General features: G+C 45.2%; 1 protein-coding gene across 1 annotated transcript; it reads right to left on the bottom strand.

Moving 5' to 3' along the window:
* Nucleotides 1-4,827: 4,827 nt before the first annotated feature.
* On the bottom strand, nucleotides 4,828-12,708 carry T265_14955 (hypothetical protein; the record flags this gene model as incomplete). The annotated part of the gene is made up of 2 exons (XM_009175971.1): nucleotides 4,828-5,807; nucleotides 11,421-12,708. Coding segments are annotated over 2 exons (2,268 nt in total), but the record flags the coding sequence as incomplete, so codon positions are not given.
* Between the last annotated feature and the right edge of the window lie 5,566 nt (nucleotides 12,709-18,274).

Below are 18,274 nucleotides of genomic sequence, written 5' to 3'. Positions count from 1 at the left end.
CAAACAAACATCACCATTCCGATTTCCGACGGCAAATTAGCCCTGGGAACGTGGCAGGGCATATGGTTGTGTGAGCACCGGAACTCTGCCTGTAAGTTTTTCTTTGTGTGTGTATGTTCAGTTATTCTGGTGCATTTATCGAGTTGTGCTGTCGACCACACCTACCTCTTTACTTGCACTTTACAATTGTTTGTTTACTCGCCCGTCCGTAAGGTTTCTCAGTTTGATTTGAAGATTGACTTGTACTTAAGTATATGTTTTCGTAAAAGACCACGTGCAAGCGAGCGAACCACCTCAAGAGTTACCACCACCACCGATCCAACTGCGCAATGATCATGCCTTTTCTCGGATGATGACGAAACGTTTGCAAGTCAGTTACCGAACCTGGCGAACAGATCAACAGCTGTCTGGTCAACAGGCAATAGCACCATGTATGTCCGGGATAGCAGGACACGGTCTTCAAGTTCAGTGTCCTCTTTTTTGAGAGCACTTGTGGACGACACCGACAAACTTAGGTGATTCATTCCTTTCTTGTAATGTAAGAGTAATGTACTTTTGCACCCACTGCCCTAACGAAGCTCGCCAGTGGGGCTACATACACAGGTCTCAGCGTACGCACTCGTGGTCTCTACGCAGTCGAATTCAAGTGAACCATCGTATATGCAGCTTCCTGACTTCGTTTCCTTTTCGTTCAGCAGTGCGGTCAAAGATGACTTAGTTGGTTGTCAGTTAACGCCTGTGCTGTCACCCAAGCGCTGTTGTGTACTGAAGCAGTGCGACAGGGTGTGTCAGTCGATATGCGCTTAATAGTGATGTTCTAGACTGACCTGACCTTCGATTACGTCTCGTTTTGTAAGTAGGCAGTGGTATTGTTCATGTCCACACAGTCTCCGAGCGTATCCTGACTGATTCCGATCTATAGACCAGCGGCAAAAGAGGTTCACTTCTGACCTCCCTGAGTTCCACATTATGACCTTTACTAATGTGGCTCCAGGAGAGTTTCCGCCTCTCTCTTCGGTCATTTATAGACGACTCGCTTCTAATGAATTTAAAAGTTGTCCGTTCTTCAACGTAGTGATGCACAGACTGAGTCCAGTTTGTCATGCTGGTGAATGGTTCCAAGAATTTTTCTTCTTGTCACGTATTGTGTTCTCCCTCTCACGTCGAGGTCTCCAAGTGAGAACACTTTGTTCAAGTGCTTCCGCCAACATCCATGGGAAAAAACCCAAAAACCGTCAACGAAATACCTTCATGGCCACTGGCATCCATTGCTTTGGATTTTGTAGTTAAAATCCTTTAATTCGACAAATGGGTTACCCAATGCTTGATCTGGTGGTTGCGTAATCGAATCTAGTATGCTTCGTTGTGCAGAGAATTTTTTATCGTGAGTAATTCCAGTCGAAATGTGATTCCTGTCAATTGTTCGTTCGGAAACCTCGTGTAGCCTGAGTTCCTTATCAAAGGCTGTGAATGAATCGATATGCAATACTACACACAATGACGGAGTTATTGTCACAGTTTTAGGGATTTATTCTGTCTTGTTGTCTTTTAAAACCGCTATTTCCACACTCAAATGAAACAAACGTAGTCATGTGCTAAGGTTGTACGCCTGGAGGCTTTTTGTTCTTAACTGTCATTCGGGGCGAGATGGCTTAAGTGGTTAGAGCGCGAATTTACTGACCGGAATGTCCGTGGTTCAAACCCGACCTCTGCCACTCGACTTCCCCTGTCTAGGCCTGGGCGACCTGGCAGAAACCAACCATCGTGCAACCTTCGGGCGGCACAGCAGCTAGGCACCGGAAGGGTGCTGCAGCTGAACGGTTATTATCATTATCACTATCATTCACTGTCAATCGATGCCACCCCTATGGTACAACGGGAACTACGCGGTTTTTAAACGGTTAACCTTACCCAAGAAGCTGATTTGAAACCTTTTATATTTTGAAAATTCTCAGGCAATCGCTTTTTTCGTACTCTTCTCCCCCGTTTTATTTTAGCGTCACGAAGTGTTGTGGCCACTGTGCAAGGTTACCCCTACGAGAACAAGTGAATAGTGCGAACACCAGTGGGAACAGATTGCAGTCTAATCGTGCCCGTTTATTCTTCTATACTAATTTGTGTCGTCTCTTGAACGCTTCAGCAGTGTCTTGTTCCTCCCTTTGTCCCGCTATATTATGAAACATGAGACTTGATATGCCACGATGAAGTTATCCATGGGAAGGAGAAAACCCTGTTGTCATCCATAAAGAGACTTATGTCACACTGTTTCCAGGATCAAGGTTGCACGAGGGCTAGGATACTGCCACATTGCCCAAGTCTAGACAGGGGAAGTCAAGAGGCAAAGGTCGGGTTCGAATCTACGGACCTTCTAATCAGTAAATTCGCGCTCTAACCACTTGGTACATCTCACCCCCTTCCCCTGAATTCGTATACCTCAGTACAATAACTGTCGGCTTACTGTGACAGTATTCTGTGTGAAAGTACTCAACTCTTGTTCAGGTCACGTTAGTACACTCAACTCTGAGTCATTTGAATCCAACACCCAAAAGATGATGACGTAATCGCGCAAGCAAGCGATTTCCTTTTTGAAGTGAATGATTTTTCCAAACTGCTTGCTACAGAAGCCGTGCATCCGTCTTCAGGAGAGGACAACGCGGAGCTTACTGACCGTCTACGGAAAATTCGCTGTGAGATGACACAGTCCCTGAATCTCACAGGTGACACCTCGAGAATGGTCTCACGCGAACAACCCCTAAACTGTGTGACACCAGTTCTGAACTCCTTGAAAATGCTTGTACGGGCACTGTTAATACCTGCGTCCAAGAGAGAATAAACAACTCAGCACTACTGTATGTCACATCAGATCAATTGTTTCTAACGTATCTAACGAGCCGATAAGTTGGATGGATTCTCGTAATGTGGTTGCCAGTACAGCCTCGTTGACGCTGGTCAGAATAGACAGGGCTGGGTGAACATGTCACGGCTGCTATGTCAGAACTAGCTTAAGATTGGTTATCATGTAATGCCTTAGGCCTGGATGCCGTTAACACGTAGCATATGTCACTGAAAATAAGGGGGGGTTTTCAGTTGTCCCCACTAAAATTAATGACGTAGTTGGCCCCTGGGATTTGATACCCGTTTAGTCCGTGTACCACTAATACACTCCTTGGAGCAAGGGAGGTTAAACGGGTTACCTGTACCATGATTGTCAAAACAAGTGACCCATTGTGACACCTTGCCGAGTCACCGGTTCCGACTAATGAGTCTTTTCGTTCTCCGGGAAAAAGGGTGACGAATGAAGGGCCCATCTGGTCCATCATCAGTTGGCATATTTTGCGCAACGTTCACGCGTCAACTAAGTCAAATACTATCTACTGGGGGCCGCTTATCAACATCTCTCAGGAAAGATTTTCGTCATTGGAGGTAGTATAGTATTGATCGGATAGGGCCGAAAGGACAATCGCTGGATGTTGGAGAGCCTCGCCCTTGCGTTAGGAGGGCAAACTTACTCACTCCGCCTTAGGTAAAGCGAGTTTGGAACAAGGGAGTACTGACTTGTGCTTAGTTTACGTCAGCAGACTTCTATCAACACCGATAGCCTGAGAGGAAGAACAAATAAGTTTGTCGTTGGAGCTAGAGGACTTATTTTCCAAGCTGACATCGGGCGGTTGTACGAAATTCAACGACCTAACGGACTTTAGCGGTGCGTTTCCAGGTAATTTTACGAGTAGAATTCTCAATTAGTCAACTAGTTATGGTAAATGTGAGCCAGCGGCTACACAGGTCCATTTGTCCTCATCGGGGTGCGGACGGTGGGTAGGTGGTAGGAGGGCGATACATTGTGAAAGCGCTAAGAAAGGGATAATTCTCGTCTACTTTGTGACTTTTCCTAACCGCATATCTTCTGTCACTTCGACTAGGGGGTCACACCGTCGTGCTACTTGAATCCCAGTTGTTTGGATCTCCTTATCGTATTACAAACCCCGCTCTTACTGTACACACACATCTTCGCCTACGTAACAAGACCGCTGATTCTGATGTATGATTAGCTAAGGATTCTTTTTCCTGCTCATTCCATCTATCTGGCTACCTGACTACAACAAAACAATGTTTGGCTCCTGTTTTAACCAGGGCTTCTTCTCTGTAGGCGGAGTTTCAGTTACTGTTTACTGATACACTCTCCTACACGGGCTGCCCTGCCAATCTGATCGAATGACGCTCCATTGAACGTTGTCTCGTCAGTCGAAAAATCACGCTCGATACGGTCCGGAGACCGTGAACCCTGATACACACCGGTTGCACCAACCAGAAGGAGCGGATGCGAAAAACCATCAGTGATCGTCTGCCGGAATGAACTAATGGCATCCACGTTGCGCGCCTTTGGTTATCTATTAGCTACATCATGACAACCAGTTGGCATACATGAATCCCTGTTCCTCCTTACCGATCTGGCGTCTGATATGTTAGGGAATGCAGTCCCGTCCCACAGACCACTTGAACGCATACCAGCGATTGAAGGTATGATAGTTTTTCGAAGATATATTTTTGTAAATGGTCACAAAATACACAAGTATGAAGGAACAACGGGAATATCCAAACGGAACTATGCTGTCCCAAATTCTTTGAATGTCGCCTCGACTAAATTTCTCGCTTTGCGGGCGAAGGTCAATAACGCCACCTCTTAATATCAACCCCTCCCTTATCTGCACTACTTTTTAGCGGTAAACGGTCCTCAACCGAACTACCCGCTGTAAGTCTATATTTATGGTACTGTCCCCTCGACCCTACTGGATTACGACCATCGATTGTCGGCCGACTTCGTCTTACCCTGAGGTTGTCGGTTCCTTCAGAGGAAGGGTTGATCTCGTTTGTATGGAATCCCTTCGCGCCTGGATTATGCACATTTATTTGATCCTCCTGCTCATCGGCTTCTTGAACAAAGTGCTCTTCATTCTGCGGGTAATGAACATCCTCTTCATGTTCGATCGGACTGTCAACTGCAAGGGGCTCCTCGCCAGACTGTATGTCGTACGGTGGTGTACGGTCGTCATCCACATTCTCTTGGTCAATTTCTTCTTCCGGTTGTGGACTGTCTCCAGTAGCATCTTTGGCTTCCCCATCCACCCGCCTTTCACCGTTTCCTTCTTCTTCTTCGCCCGCCTCTTCTTCCGCACCGCCTTCAATAGCCATTTCAGCCAAAAGTCTGTCTATCTCCTCGTCTTCCGCGGCACCTTCAATAGGTTCGTCTTCGAAAGAACGAAATGGATCGGCTTCCTCCAGTGTGCGCAGGCTCCAACCGGTGGCACACACTGCCTCGAAAGCGAACCGCATCGCCTCGTAGTCGCTGGCCGTTTCCGGCAAGACATCCTTAGCCGTTGTGCTTTTTATCTGGTGATGTCTGGCCAGTGTGCGATAAATTGCTTGAGCGTGTATATCTAAATCCTCAGGTAATTCTCGAAGCATCCTATCCCGGGCCCGTGATTTGGCTTTCCCTCTTTCTTTCTTGAAAAACAGAACTGATAAGGTCCAATGGAGACCACTTTTGATAGAGCGTATTCCAACCACCACTAGGAGATAATAAGCGAAGAATAGCATGAATGGACTAAGTGTAATGTAGACTTTGTATTCCGTGATCTTAACTTTTAGGTATCCGATTGGATTACGCAAGAAGTCCCGTCCGAGGCCAATCGGATGCCCCAGAAGGTCGTAATCGTATACGCGCAAATAGGCATCATAATCTGCAAAGGTTGGGTCTATGATTATGTCATCCGATGTGTAAGACAACATGGCCACGAGGAATGAATGACCTAGTGGAATTTGAATATTCCGTTCCAAAACGATCGATGATGAGATCATCGCAAGATTGGAAAGTACGCATGGCACTTAGGAGGTAACGTACTAAACCAGGAGTAGAAGAGGAGGAATTAAGTAAATGAGCCCTGGTGTTTGTAGTTCAAGTTCAAATTTACAATCCAAATAGGTTCGATTGCTCTCAGTCGCTCCAGCTTCATTTGTTCCCAAAACGTAAGTTTTTATAAACCCGTGAGATTCTGAAGTTTTCAGTCCAGATGATCTCCAAAAGCCCGGTGTTGCAATGTTGTCGGCCTGAACCATGCAGATGACATTGTTCTCATTTTTTTAATGTGGAGCAGAAGGCGCAATAATTACTAGAAAAGCCTTTCAGTCATTCGACGTATGTTTCACAAAGTCATACTGCGGGGCGTACAGTCTTTGAAAGTGTTGCTAAAAATTCAACGAGATGTAGAAGCTGCATTAGCTCTTACGGTAGTGTGACAGACGAAGTCATCGCAAGATTCTTAAAGGCCAGAATTGTGTTTTCAATTTTCACCATTTATAACGTTGGAAGGCATACCACTGGGTCTCAAAGGAGGCTTTTGTCAAACTGCTGCGTTATTGTATGTTTCTAGGACTAGGTCACTTCTGGTGAAGGAGGAAGAATGATTGAGACAAATTAAGCTTCCTTCTGTGGAGTCGTTACTCGACACGTGGCCATAAAAAGTGGATTCCGCGAGTAAAGCATGAGCGATTCTGTATCCTGTCCAAATGTGGACCAATCACCCGGTGAATAGTCTGTCATGTTCGGGCGTTCAGGTATACAACTAGCCGGGAGGTCACAGTCTCTAGGCTCCTTGGAGTTTCACGAGATGCGTACTGCTGATGATTCCTAGTAAGGATCAAGTCGCTGTACAGTGCTTATAGGCTTTCCAGCATAGATTAGCCTCAGTTGTAGTTCGAAATCTCTTCATTCGATCAACAAAGTCAATCTTTTGTCTAAAAGAAAGAACATTACTTACTGAGGTACAGGCAAATCTGAAATTGATCGACTCGTGTGTGAGTTTGAAGTTAGTATTGCAGAATTGGAATTTTGGTGCATGGCTCCTCAATACAAGACCAAAATCTATTGTGCTTCGAACCTACATTTGTAAACAACCCACCTACGATTTCTATCAAATCCCCCAACACTTCGAATGGACGAGCTGCGTCCTAAGGGCAGAGATCAATTTGGTTCACTACCTTTCTGTAACATGGTTAACTCTGTCAAAATACGAGGCTCTTTTGCCGGACAGATGTAGGTTCTACGTGGATTTGACACACCCGTTACCGGTTCACAATAGTTTTGCAGATGGTGTCGGAAACAGAATGAATCACATGTTCCATGAACTTAGTTCAACCTGCAGTGTTCGCTCGACAAGCCCTGACACTTCCAAACTCCAAGTTTTCTATAGAAAGCTCACTAATTTGCGTTTGCCGTAGGCTTCCGTCAACACAGTAAGCGGGAGATTGCGTTGGTCGTTGATTTTGACAGCAACGGTCACCTTCAATGAACGTGAAGGAACAGTTATGATGGTGAAGATGAAGACCAAACGTACTCTGACAGGTGGTGGTAGACCGGACATTAACTCGACGAAATGCCCAATTTTCTGCGATGGGGAAATAAAAATATGACCCCGGGATGAATGTCGCTCCACAACCAACCAGTGTTGGATACCGGTGTAGAAGTGGAGTATAATATGCCCATATCCTCTTGCCTTATTCCATACGGGATCATCATAGCCTTCATCAAGCATCGTTCGATGTCCCTTGAATTACAGTTTGCCATGGATTAGCTGTGCTCGAGATGGCTCAGTCATTCAAATGCGAATTTACTGACTGTCATATCTGTGGTTCAAGTCCAAGCTCAGCATCTTGACCTCTCCTGTCTAGGGTTGGGCAGTCTGGTAGTATCCCAGCCCTCATTCTTCCTTATAATAATAATGAATAATTAATATTAATATTGATATTATTACTATTCTTAATTTGTTACCCTTCACACTTTGTGACTCGAACGTATAGCTGTCTGTCTTTCAACATCTTGTACTCGGCTGGCAATGATGAACCTTTCAAAGGTTCTTACCGCCTTGTCAAAAACCGGTCGCACTGAATGGATGGTTTAATCAAGAGAAAGGAAGGCCGCTGATTTGCCTTGATGTTTGTTATGCTGACCGTATAGTTGTCCAACGGGAGAGTAGCTCAAGAACTACAAAGTCTCATGAGATGGATCGTTGTGTCATGACAGAAGTACACATCTTGAGAGAAAGCCAAGGTCTCCGAAATGAAGGTGAGGAGGATGTACAAAGCAGAACATTCTTATCGGCTCGGTTTTGTCCTGTGTGAGTAAATCTAGTGATCTACCAGCAAGAGAAACAACTTCAAGTTATATCAAACTGACGTCTACACCGTTTACTTGCAGGGCTCATGGAAACAGAACAGCACTTTTCTACATACAAACAGCATAGTGTCTGCCTGATGCACTCGGTACTTTGCATCGCAACATATTCACTCATTTCCCGATTCAATTTCGGCCGGTTCGGAGTAATATATCGTAAGTAATTCAGGTAGATGCTCCTAAGAGGAAAACTGAAATGACCTGAGATGCTATAGCTACTTTGTGTGTGTACCATTTAAGATTTACCGCGGAAACTGAGTAAACTCTGGACTGAGGAAAGTAATTATACTTGGTTTTGAAAAGGCGTTAGTCAAAAATGAACCTTATAAAATAGCTTAATGAAAACCGAGAAATGCCTAACACCGCAAGTGCCAACTCTCTATATTTCTTCGCCTTGTTCCGCAGCTTATACAGTCCAGTTGTAACCTAACATTCACCCGTAGTTCTTGGTTACGTGGCTTCCTGTGTCACATCTCTACCAGATGGCTTATCCGAGCCAAGAATTTGTCACTGAGCGAATGCCACTTGTTCATATGTGGAGATACACACGTCAGTGAAAGAGTAATGAAGTACATAATCTAACCTCACTATTTGTTGATTCCGTAACCTTTGGAAAAAAAGACCGGAGGGTGTAACAGGGTATTCTCGTTCAACCGGATCACCCAAACAATCACAGCCAAAATGCTCATAGCATAATATAAGGAGGGCGAGACAGACCAAGTGGTTAAAGCGCGAATTCACCGACCGTAAGGTCCGTGGTTCAAACCAAACCACTGCTTCTCGACTTCCCCTGTCTAGGCTTAGGCGACCTGGAAGTATCCCAGCCTCCGTGTGGCATGACAGCTAGGCACCGAAAGGATGCTACAGCTGAACGAATATAAGGAGGAAAGCCCTTTGCCGAGAAGTCTTGGGCTGTCTCACGTACAAGGCGCAGGAATGGAGGTTTGCAAATCAAGAGCTCAGTGCTGTCCTGGCAACAACGAATTTTGCGCAATGCGACAGTGCCGGGCCCGTACCGATGAGGCTCCCCAACACCACCAGTCGCCGGTGCGTCCTTGCGAGCGGTCTTTGCAGTGAGCTGCTTCCTCTGGGCCTCGTCACCAGTGGACATCCGGACTTCTGGAGATTTTCACACCCAGTCTACTTTGAGTAGAGTTACAAAACCTTCTTCCCACATTTGACGGTCAATCGCTCCTTCAAATTTGAACTCGAGATAACTCAGTGGTTGATCACAGGGCTGCTAACCAGTACGTCTATGTTTCGAATCAGACCTCGGCATCTCGAATGCTCCCGTCTATATATCTGAAAGAACTGGCCGTAGGCTATCCATCGTGCACCCTCCGAGTTGCACAGCAGCTATGTGCCGAAAGTGTGCTCTTCCGGATTTGAGCTGAAGAGTTCCTCAACCCGAACAGTGAACCACCTGATGTGTTGTATAGCCTAGGTCAACGATCAATTTCAAATGCGTTGAATTGGAAGCTCTTTCCATTTTTCATGCTGGACCCACTGAGCTACTCAAATAATTTTGCCTGTATCAGGTGATGGAAAGAGGTACTCAGTCATCATCAACCTCTAGAAGAAGAGGGTCCTAATAAAGGATGTAAAAGGAAGGAGCAGAGTGGGGCATTGTTCTAAGAAGCATTGTCTCCAGAGTGAACGTACAGGAGTCGGTTGTTTTCACCATTGAAACAAACATATGTGAGCATTGTGTTGCGGTATGTTGCCATCAGTGGGAGTGATCCAACTCTGCAATGAAACTCGATACAAGTACGGCACACCAAGGGATACCATATAGCCACGCAGTCCGGCTAAAATAGGCCAGCAAACTTGAACCTGGGGTCATCTATCTGCCATGTTCTATGCGTAAAAACAAGTTACAAGGATGCCTTTATTCACTAGATTGTATCCGATCAGTATCCGCGTGTAAACCTCTCTACATCATTCTCGGTTATGGACAAACGTTTTCGCATTCAAATTCACCGAGATCCCGGAAGTCTATTCCGCTGCGAATGACACTCATCGAAAGAGCTACCATAGACGAATGCGGAGAGCAGTCTTTAGCCTGATGTCAACTTTACCTTGTGACAATGGTTGCTAAATTTTAGAACGGTCAGCTTTGAAACCATAAACAGAAGTCTAAAAGCCTTATTTTCATTCTGCACGATGCGTTTATAGTGCCCAAACCACCCACTCACCTATCAGATTTACATGTTCTGGTCAACACTTCGTAGTATTGCTTGAGTCCGGTCGGAACACCGGATTAGTAATGGTTTTCGGGAGAGGTCGACGAACTGACCACATTATATAGGTTACACTGGATTGGTCACGTGCTTTATCTAACGATGGACCGAATTTGTCGAACGGCGCCTAACGCACCATCAGGCGAAGGGTGGGAACACACCGAGAGAGGTCAAACGCTGACTTGGACCAAGTATTCTAAAGCCGTTGCTGGCAAACTCGGCTGCTGGTCATTAACTTCGCCCTGGATGATGACCTTGAGACAGGGCACATCAAGGGTTATAGACGTCATCATCATCGACAGCATGATATCAGTGTTCAACACCGATGCTTCACTGCCGTACAATCAGGATTTTTTTGAAAGCCCTATTGTAAAGAAAAGAGTAAAGGTGGACGGGGAAGGGACTTAGTGCTAGCCTACCATAATCATTCCGAGGTGCCTATACCTAAGGTCAGTGACATTGTCATACATGGCCCAGTCGTGCCCTCAGTTGTGCCCGCGCATCCAAGCTATTGCCTTCAATGCATTGTTGGTTCACCTTCCAATCCCCCAGCGAACAAAAAGTCCACTGACAACCCTGTATTTACCCACCGATTTTATAATCTTCCGCCTCCAATACGCAGCTATCAACCCCAACTCTCCAAATCACTGGCGAACGAAACTGAGGCAGCTACAACCATTACATGACAAGTATGCGGTTTTCACAGCTGGTAATGATGATTTAAAACGTCTAAGATACAGTTCGCTTTGGGCCAACAAACCAAAATTCACGAAGAATTATCTGTGAAGCTGATGTATATTTGCCTTAGCTTGCCTTTATATACAGTGGTGTTCAGACGATTTGATAGGTTGCTCTTTGATTTCGTGGTGCGAAAAATCAGGTACGTATGCGAAATTAGCGGCATCAGCTCTTTTATTCATTTGTTCTTTTGGACTTCTTGTGACCTTTCTTACCCTTTCCTTTTTTGCGTCCATCTATGCCCGCCATTCGACGTAGCTCTTCCATCAACACCTCCTCGTTTTCTTGTGAATGAACCGAAGAGCCAGATATTTCCAAAGAATTAGGATCACTAGATGCTGTTCGAAAGTATACACTGGGTCGATGTTTGTCATCGATTGGCAGATCGATTGTGTGATCAATTTTGAGTTTTTCAGCCAAGTGTGATGGGATGGTGCCGCTAGGGTAGAAGCGCTTTCCTGGACCAAGACTGCGTTCCAAAGCTTCATGAGTCGGTTCCCAAACGGGTCGGAAAAACTCTGGGTCGGTAGTCTCAAGACTTTCCACCCTCGAGAGTTTCTGCCCATGAGGTGATGATGTCATCGAAGCCCTCCTGGATAAAACGGCTATTTTGTTTACCGGAGCTTTTTCCATTGCCTCTTGAAGGCGACGTTTATATTCTAGCAACCATCCAGTCAATTCTAGCCTATCTCCTGAGCCTCGTGAAGACGACTCTAACGAAGATATCTTCTCTTCCGTCTTGGACATCAATGGTGGATATTCCACACACGCGGGTTGCATCTTTGTTTCTTCCAGAATATGCGGTATCGATTCAATTGAATCGGATTTTGACAACGTACCTTCTAAATTTGGTGAAGATGGTTCTGACGAAGGTGTCCCTTCTTCTTCTTCCTTCGTTATGCATATCCATGGTTTAAATCTCGCGCAAACCGGTGGCTCATCCGTTTGTTCCGGAATGAGCTCTGTTGACTCAACCGAATCGGCTTGTGACAACCTAAAACTCGGTCCACTTGCTTCCTCACTAACTGGACTATACACAAATATATATCGAAGCATTTCGTATTCTTCACCAGTTAGTGGGATAGGGATTTTACGGGCCCCCTCAAATACTCGCCACAAACCTGTGTAGGCTTGAATCGCAACACGAGCATAAAGGTCGTTAAAATGATTCTGTTTCAACAAAGTTGTAGTTGACTGTTCCTTTCTCCGAATTTCGCCTCGTTGTTTTGAGGCCAATCGTAAGATCGTTAGAGTTGTCCAACATTCCTCAAACCATCGTACTACACATGGAATCAAAAGCAGGACTGCGAAAAAGAGCAGAGTGCTGAGGAATATTTCCACCTGATAGGACTCGAGAAACTGTCGCATTGAATCAAGATGATTTTGCAACAGTCTTATTCTGTTGGATGTGGGTTTCCCAACCAGGTCGTAGTCATAATCCCCACTAAAGTGAACCTCATCTCGATAGGTGGGATCGATGAACAATTGAGAATCACTCTGCATTACTAAATTTGCCCTTAGTTGATATCCGGTATCGTTGTCGGACTGGCCAGATGACAGATGACCTTGAACTGACATTATTGATTTATCGACTATGCCTAGTCAGCTGGCCATTATTAGAATATAGTGAATGCGAGCAGTCCATTCGACTAAATTCGTTTCCATATGGGGAGGTTAAATGTTTGGGAACTTCAAACGCAATGAAAAAAGAATACCGATTTTACGAACGCATCTCACTGTTGACAGAGGTATTACTCGCCGGAGTCATTGGTGATTTCCTGCAAACTATATTCCCATATGGTGCAACTTATTGCTTAAAAATTAGTGTCTCGAGGCCCCATAATCCTGCATGGTGAGCAATTTAGACGGTACAATTTGCTTGTCTAATAAAGACGAAAACCAAAGGCTGAGTTGCTCTAGTGCTTCACTTTAGTGCAACTATCTGCCTCAGCCGGCCTACAATGAGCCGTCCATATATTGCCGATCGCACAGTCAGTGGCGCTCGCGCATCAAAACCATCGCCTTCAATGCGTAGCTATCCAATTTCCGAACAAATTGAACATGCCTTCGCCTCCAAAACTTGGTTGTGTGTTCCACATTCCCGTTTTCCGGTGATCGAAACTGTAGCAGCTGGAACCGATGGGCCTATGGCACACGGTTAACAACTGATAAATTGAATTGAAATTGAATTCGTACGTAATCACGAGAGGATACAAGATCATGTGGATGGTTCGACAAAGTGCTCAGCCACGTAAACATCTGCATTGTCACCCAATCTAAACATGTCTAAGCCTGTCAGATAAATCAAGTACGTTATCAAGCATACATGAAGCGATCAAATAGTTTATGGAGTGGAAGATTCTGTATTGATCCTCCTCAATGTATGAAACAAGGCTACAAGCTTTTATCGGCCACCAACAGATTGTGAAACAGTATACCTGTGTCAGCGTCGTCATCATCGTCAGCTGAAGGCTGTCCTAATTGACACATCACTTTCAATCTATCATGATGGGAGCTTCTAGGATAATTAGGATTTCGCGTTTACAGTCTTCCTTCCTTCCTGGCACGATGGTTTTGACGAATCCGTGGACTTGGGTTTCGATCCCATTGGAGCTCATCAGCAGTGCGTATCCCTGACGTTACCAAGGGGTTGAACTCCGGACATCTGGCATGCGATGGTGCCTAGTAGGAAAAGCAGATGTTAGTTGATTCTATTGATTCACACCAGAAGCTGCGTTGCTTACGCCATATATTGAGTGTGTGGAACCGTTGGTATTCGGAGAGTGCTGCTTTCCACGCCCAATTCAGAATGGTGGAAGCAGAGAGGTGGTAAACCCTCGACTTGGCAATGGGGTACGAAGGAGATTACGAAATCGTTCCGGAAGGGCTTGGTACACAATCGGTCGTTTTTTATTTGGGCTTCGGGTACAACTTACGGACTTTAAGTCCCAGCAGAGCGAAGAGCTTTAAACACCCTAAAAAGTTGAACAACAGTTATTACAAAGGCTGATAAGAGCAAGGCCACTGTTGTCATGAACAAGAGTGATCATCTACAGAAGGTCATGCAACACCTAGCTTAGGGTCCTTACCGGCAGATCGACACTGCGAATATTACATGTATACTGAATAGGAGTAAAGTTGAAGTTGGCGGATATTTGTTGACCTTGATACACCACTTAGTGTAAGGTAATTGGTATCGATTTTACCCCAAAAGTGCAATCCAACCACGGCTTTATGGCTTTCCACAAAATCTAAGGACCAGATTTCCCGGTAAGACTGATAGTACACGGAATAGGTTCCAGACTCTTGGCCGGTATTTTCAAACCCCTCGTCGGGAAATTTATTACCTACAATAAGAATTTGTATGGCTTTGCCAATAAAGTAGAGGGGGTCGTCATTGAACCAGGTGATATCCTTGTAAATTCCGATGTCAATTCGTTGTATACAAATGTGCCAGAAGGGAACTGCAACTAGCAGACACCACCTTTCCGGAACGGACACAGCTCACGGTAAGTGAACTAGTGGAAGGCATAAAAGCATGCCTGAATCTCATCCATTTTGTTTTTGACTCCGTGGTTTACGCTCGAGAACAAGGTCTAGTAATGGGATCTCCAATATCCCCGGCTTTAGCAAATACATTTATGGAAGAAAGCTTTGGGGGATTGGCATACCCACCAAAGGTATTCTGGCGTTATGTGGATGATACTTTCATCGTGATGAAACGAGACAAGGTTTGTAAGTTTTACAACTATCTGAATGAAGTGAGTCCACACATCAAATTTAGTATGGAGATGGAGTCAAGCCCTGGTGCGTTGACCTTTTTAGACTGCATGACACAAGTTTGGGTTAAAACTAAAGACCACAGTGTACGAGAAGCCAACCGACACGGGGGCAGTTTTGAACTACTCGTCTGCCCATCCGAGGTCGCTAATCGCCAGTATTGCGTCATCAATGTTTAGGCGTGTAAGGGCCCTGTGCACAGAAGAAGCTGATCGAAGTGGCTCAAATTGAAGTGAAGAACAAACTTCGGGCTAGTGGATATCCAGCTAGCTTGATTAAGCGTCAATTGCGAAGAGTGTTGGTACCGGTAGCGAAACTCAATAGGGAACGGATCGAGACAGCTGTTATCCCATATAAACCAGGGACATCGGAGGTCATTCGAAGAATTCTAAACACGGCTAACATAAGAGTAGCTTTCCAAAGCGCTCGGCACCTCCTGGCAAACAGAACCAGAGACCGTGTCTACAAAATGAAGTGTAACGACTGCACTATGGTCTATATAGGACAGATGGTCAGGGAACTTCACACCAGAATCGGAGAGCATAAGAGGAAAAATGAACAGGCCACTCACAAATGCAAACGAATATCGAGCGCTATCGAAAGACTAAGCAATTGCAGAACATGTAGTTTTCATGGGACACAAAATAGATCTAGAAAATGTTAAGATTTTGAGGCGAGGACTACGGTTCACATCACACAGACTGATAGACGAGGCGGTAGAAATCGCCAAGCATCCCAGTGTTAACAGAACTGGCAAGCGTGTGGAAGATGGTTTTGGATCAGTCAGGCTGACAGGTGTTGGTGTGCGGTCATCAGAAGGTGTAGTCATCATCTGAACTCCACTTGACCTCATCTCCCCCCAACTAAATTGTCGTAACCCTCACAAGCCCACGAAGAATAAAGAAATCTATCAGCGGCGACCACGGTGGATCATCAGTTGAAGCACACTGAAGTGGAAGATTAAGGAACCAAACCTGAAACTTCCCCAATTTTATCAATGCAAGATTTTGACAATCACACTAACCGACAAAAGCCTTAATTGACAACTCAACACCGATCTAGTGTGATAATCTGAAGAGGACTTACTGATTGGTTGCCCGTCTGTCTTATAACTTGGCCGATTTTCACTTGGTCTGATGAAGCTTTTGTGTCAAAGGCAAAACGTTGAACAAATAAAAAAAAATACCGATTGTTTACCAAGCCTTTCTGAAAGACTCACTACCAGCCCCTAATGACTGGGAATTTTCTCATAGGTGTTGAGCACACAGACAACAAAACTCCCCTTGAATCCGACGTAGTCCTAATGTAAACATTATTAAATAATCTAAACAATTCTGCCTCAAATATTGAAATGCGTTGCACACCTGAACAGTGTAAATTGCTGCTTTAGGACTTATCAGAGACAGCAACATAGGTGCTGATACTGATGCCTCACTGCCGTACAAGCATATGGTTCGTCTAATCATATTTAAAGCCTTAGAGTGAAAAGAGAAAGAGAGGGGTGTGGTATGGGACTTGATTCTGGCCAGTCGTGAGCATTCTTAGATATCTTCACATCCGAGCGCTCAGTCAGACAATCTAGAAAGTCACAGTACGAATGGCACTGACATCGACCAGACTCCGTTTACTGAAACGTCTCCAGACAAGCACAAGCGGGGTCATGGGGACCCCATCCTGAAAGTCGTCCAACATCAGCAACATCCAAGCCCCCCGTAATCTCTTTCACATCCTTCTGTCAAGTAGTACGTTACCACCTCGCAGTTTTCACCATTCTGAAGCAGGAACTGTGAACAACACTTGTCGGTAAACGGTGTTTCGATATGCGTAGCACGTGGTCGAGCCACCTAAGTTGATGGTTCTGGACGTCTTCTGTGACTGAAGTACCTGCCGTGCAACCAGATACCCGTTTTCCAATCACCTCGTTATCATTCCGCTGACGTCATCCAAAATTAGCAACGCTTCTGAGGCATCGGTGGTGAAAAAAACCCTATGGACGCCTCTCACCATCTGTGTGCGGAGGCCACGTCTCACAGCCTTACAACACAGCCCTTACTATAGCCTGGTACGCACGACACTTAAGGCCCAGTGACGCAGATGAGCAGACTCGATTCCAGCCTTTGAGATTCCCGCACTGACTTCATCAAATACATTTCCGTCAGAGCTGATACAACTACCGAGGCATGCAAAATTTTCTACGAACTCTGGTGATTCTCCTTGAATTATTAGGGGTGTGTTCAAAAACTTCACGTTCTGAAGCATGAATTTGAGTTTTGCTGTTGCAAAGTGCGTGCCGAAGGATCACATGATGGTCGACATTCTAGTCAACAGGGCTTGTGCTTCGAAGATGAGGGTGGCGTCGTCTGCGTACTCCAGATCGACAAATTTTGCATCAGCAACAATTTGAACACCGGGGTTTTCAACAGCTTCCATCGTCCACCTCATTATTTCATCAACGATGAAATTGAATAAGAGTGGACAGAGTGGACATCCTTGATGGATAACACTTTTTAGGAAATTGTTTGGAAATGGATCCACCATGCACTCTCACGCGCCCAGAAGTACACCATATAGAAATGAGATTGTGTTCAAATTTTTCTGTTGTTTATCCTGTTTAGAAAATGTGATTAACAGCACTGATCGATCCGCAGAATCAAACACATTTTCGAGGTCAACGAACACCCAGATTATGGGTCGACTGTACATGTGACGGAGTGTGTAGATGTGGTCAACGCAGCCTCTACCCGGTCGAAATCCCGCTTGATTCTCACGAGTTAAGGTTTCATGAGCCACCATGAGATGCCGAAGTATCAGACAGGCCAGAAGCCTTGTTACCACGGCAGATGAAATAACACCCTTGTGGTTGGCATATTCACTGCGGGTACCCTTTTCGAAAGTAGGCACTATTACCTATTCAACGCAGTTTTCTGGGACGGTCTCTTACTTCCAAATAGGTTGGACAGGCACTGGTTTGGAAACCCGCCACCATCCCTGAACAGAGAAGGTGGAGGGTCGCCAGGACCGGTAGCATGATAACTCTTGAGTATGGATATACACTTGGTCATATCCGAGGTTAAAGGCGGCTCCATATTCACAGTCCATCTCTTTGCTGAAGGCCAGGATTCCGAATTGGAAGTAGCAGGTGACCAACTGGATTGACGTTATTAGTGCACAGGTGGCGATAGCCATAATACAAATCAGAAGGTGAATGTGCACTAATAGAAGTTTTTAACATGGTTGCGACACGTATAAAAATAAATACAGTGTGAGAATGGGAGCAAGTCAAAAAGGG

This window comes from Opisthorchis viverrini, assembly GCF_000715545.1.
Source record: "Opisthorchis viverrini unplaced genomic scaffold opera_v5_302, whole genome shotgun sequence".
Lineage (NCBI taxonomy): Eukaryota > Metazoa > Platyhelminthes > Trematoda > Opisthorchiida > Opisthorchiidae > Opisthorchis > Opisthorchis viverrini.
The sequence above is the reverse complement of the archived record's forward strand: the minus strand, read 5'-3'. Positions and strand labels throughout refer to the sequence as shown.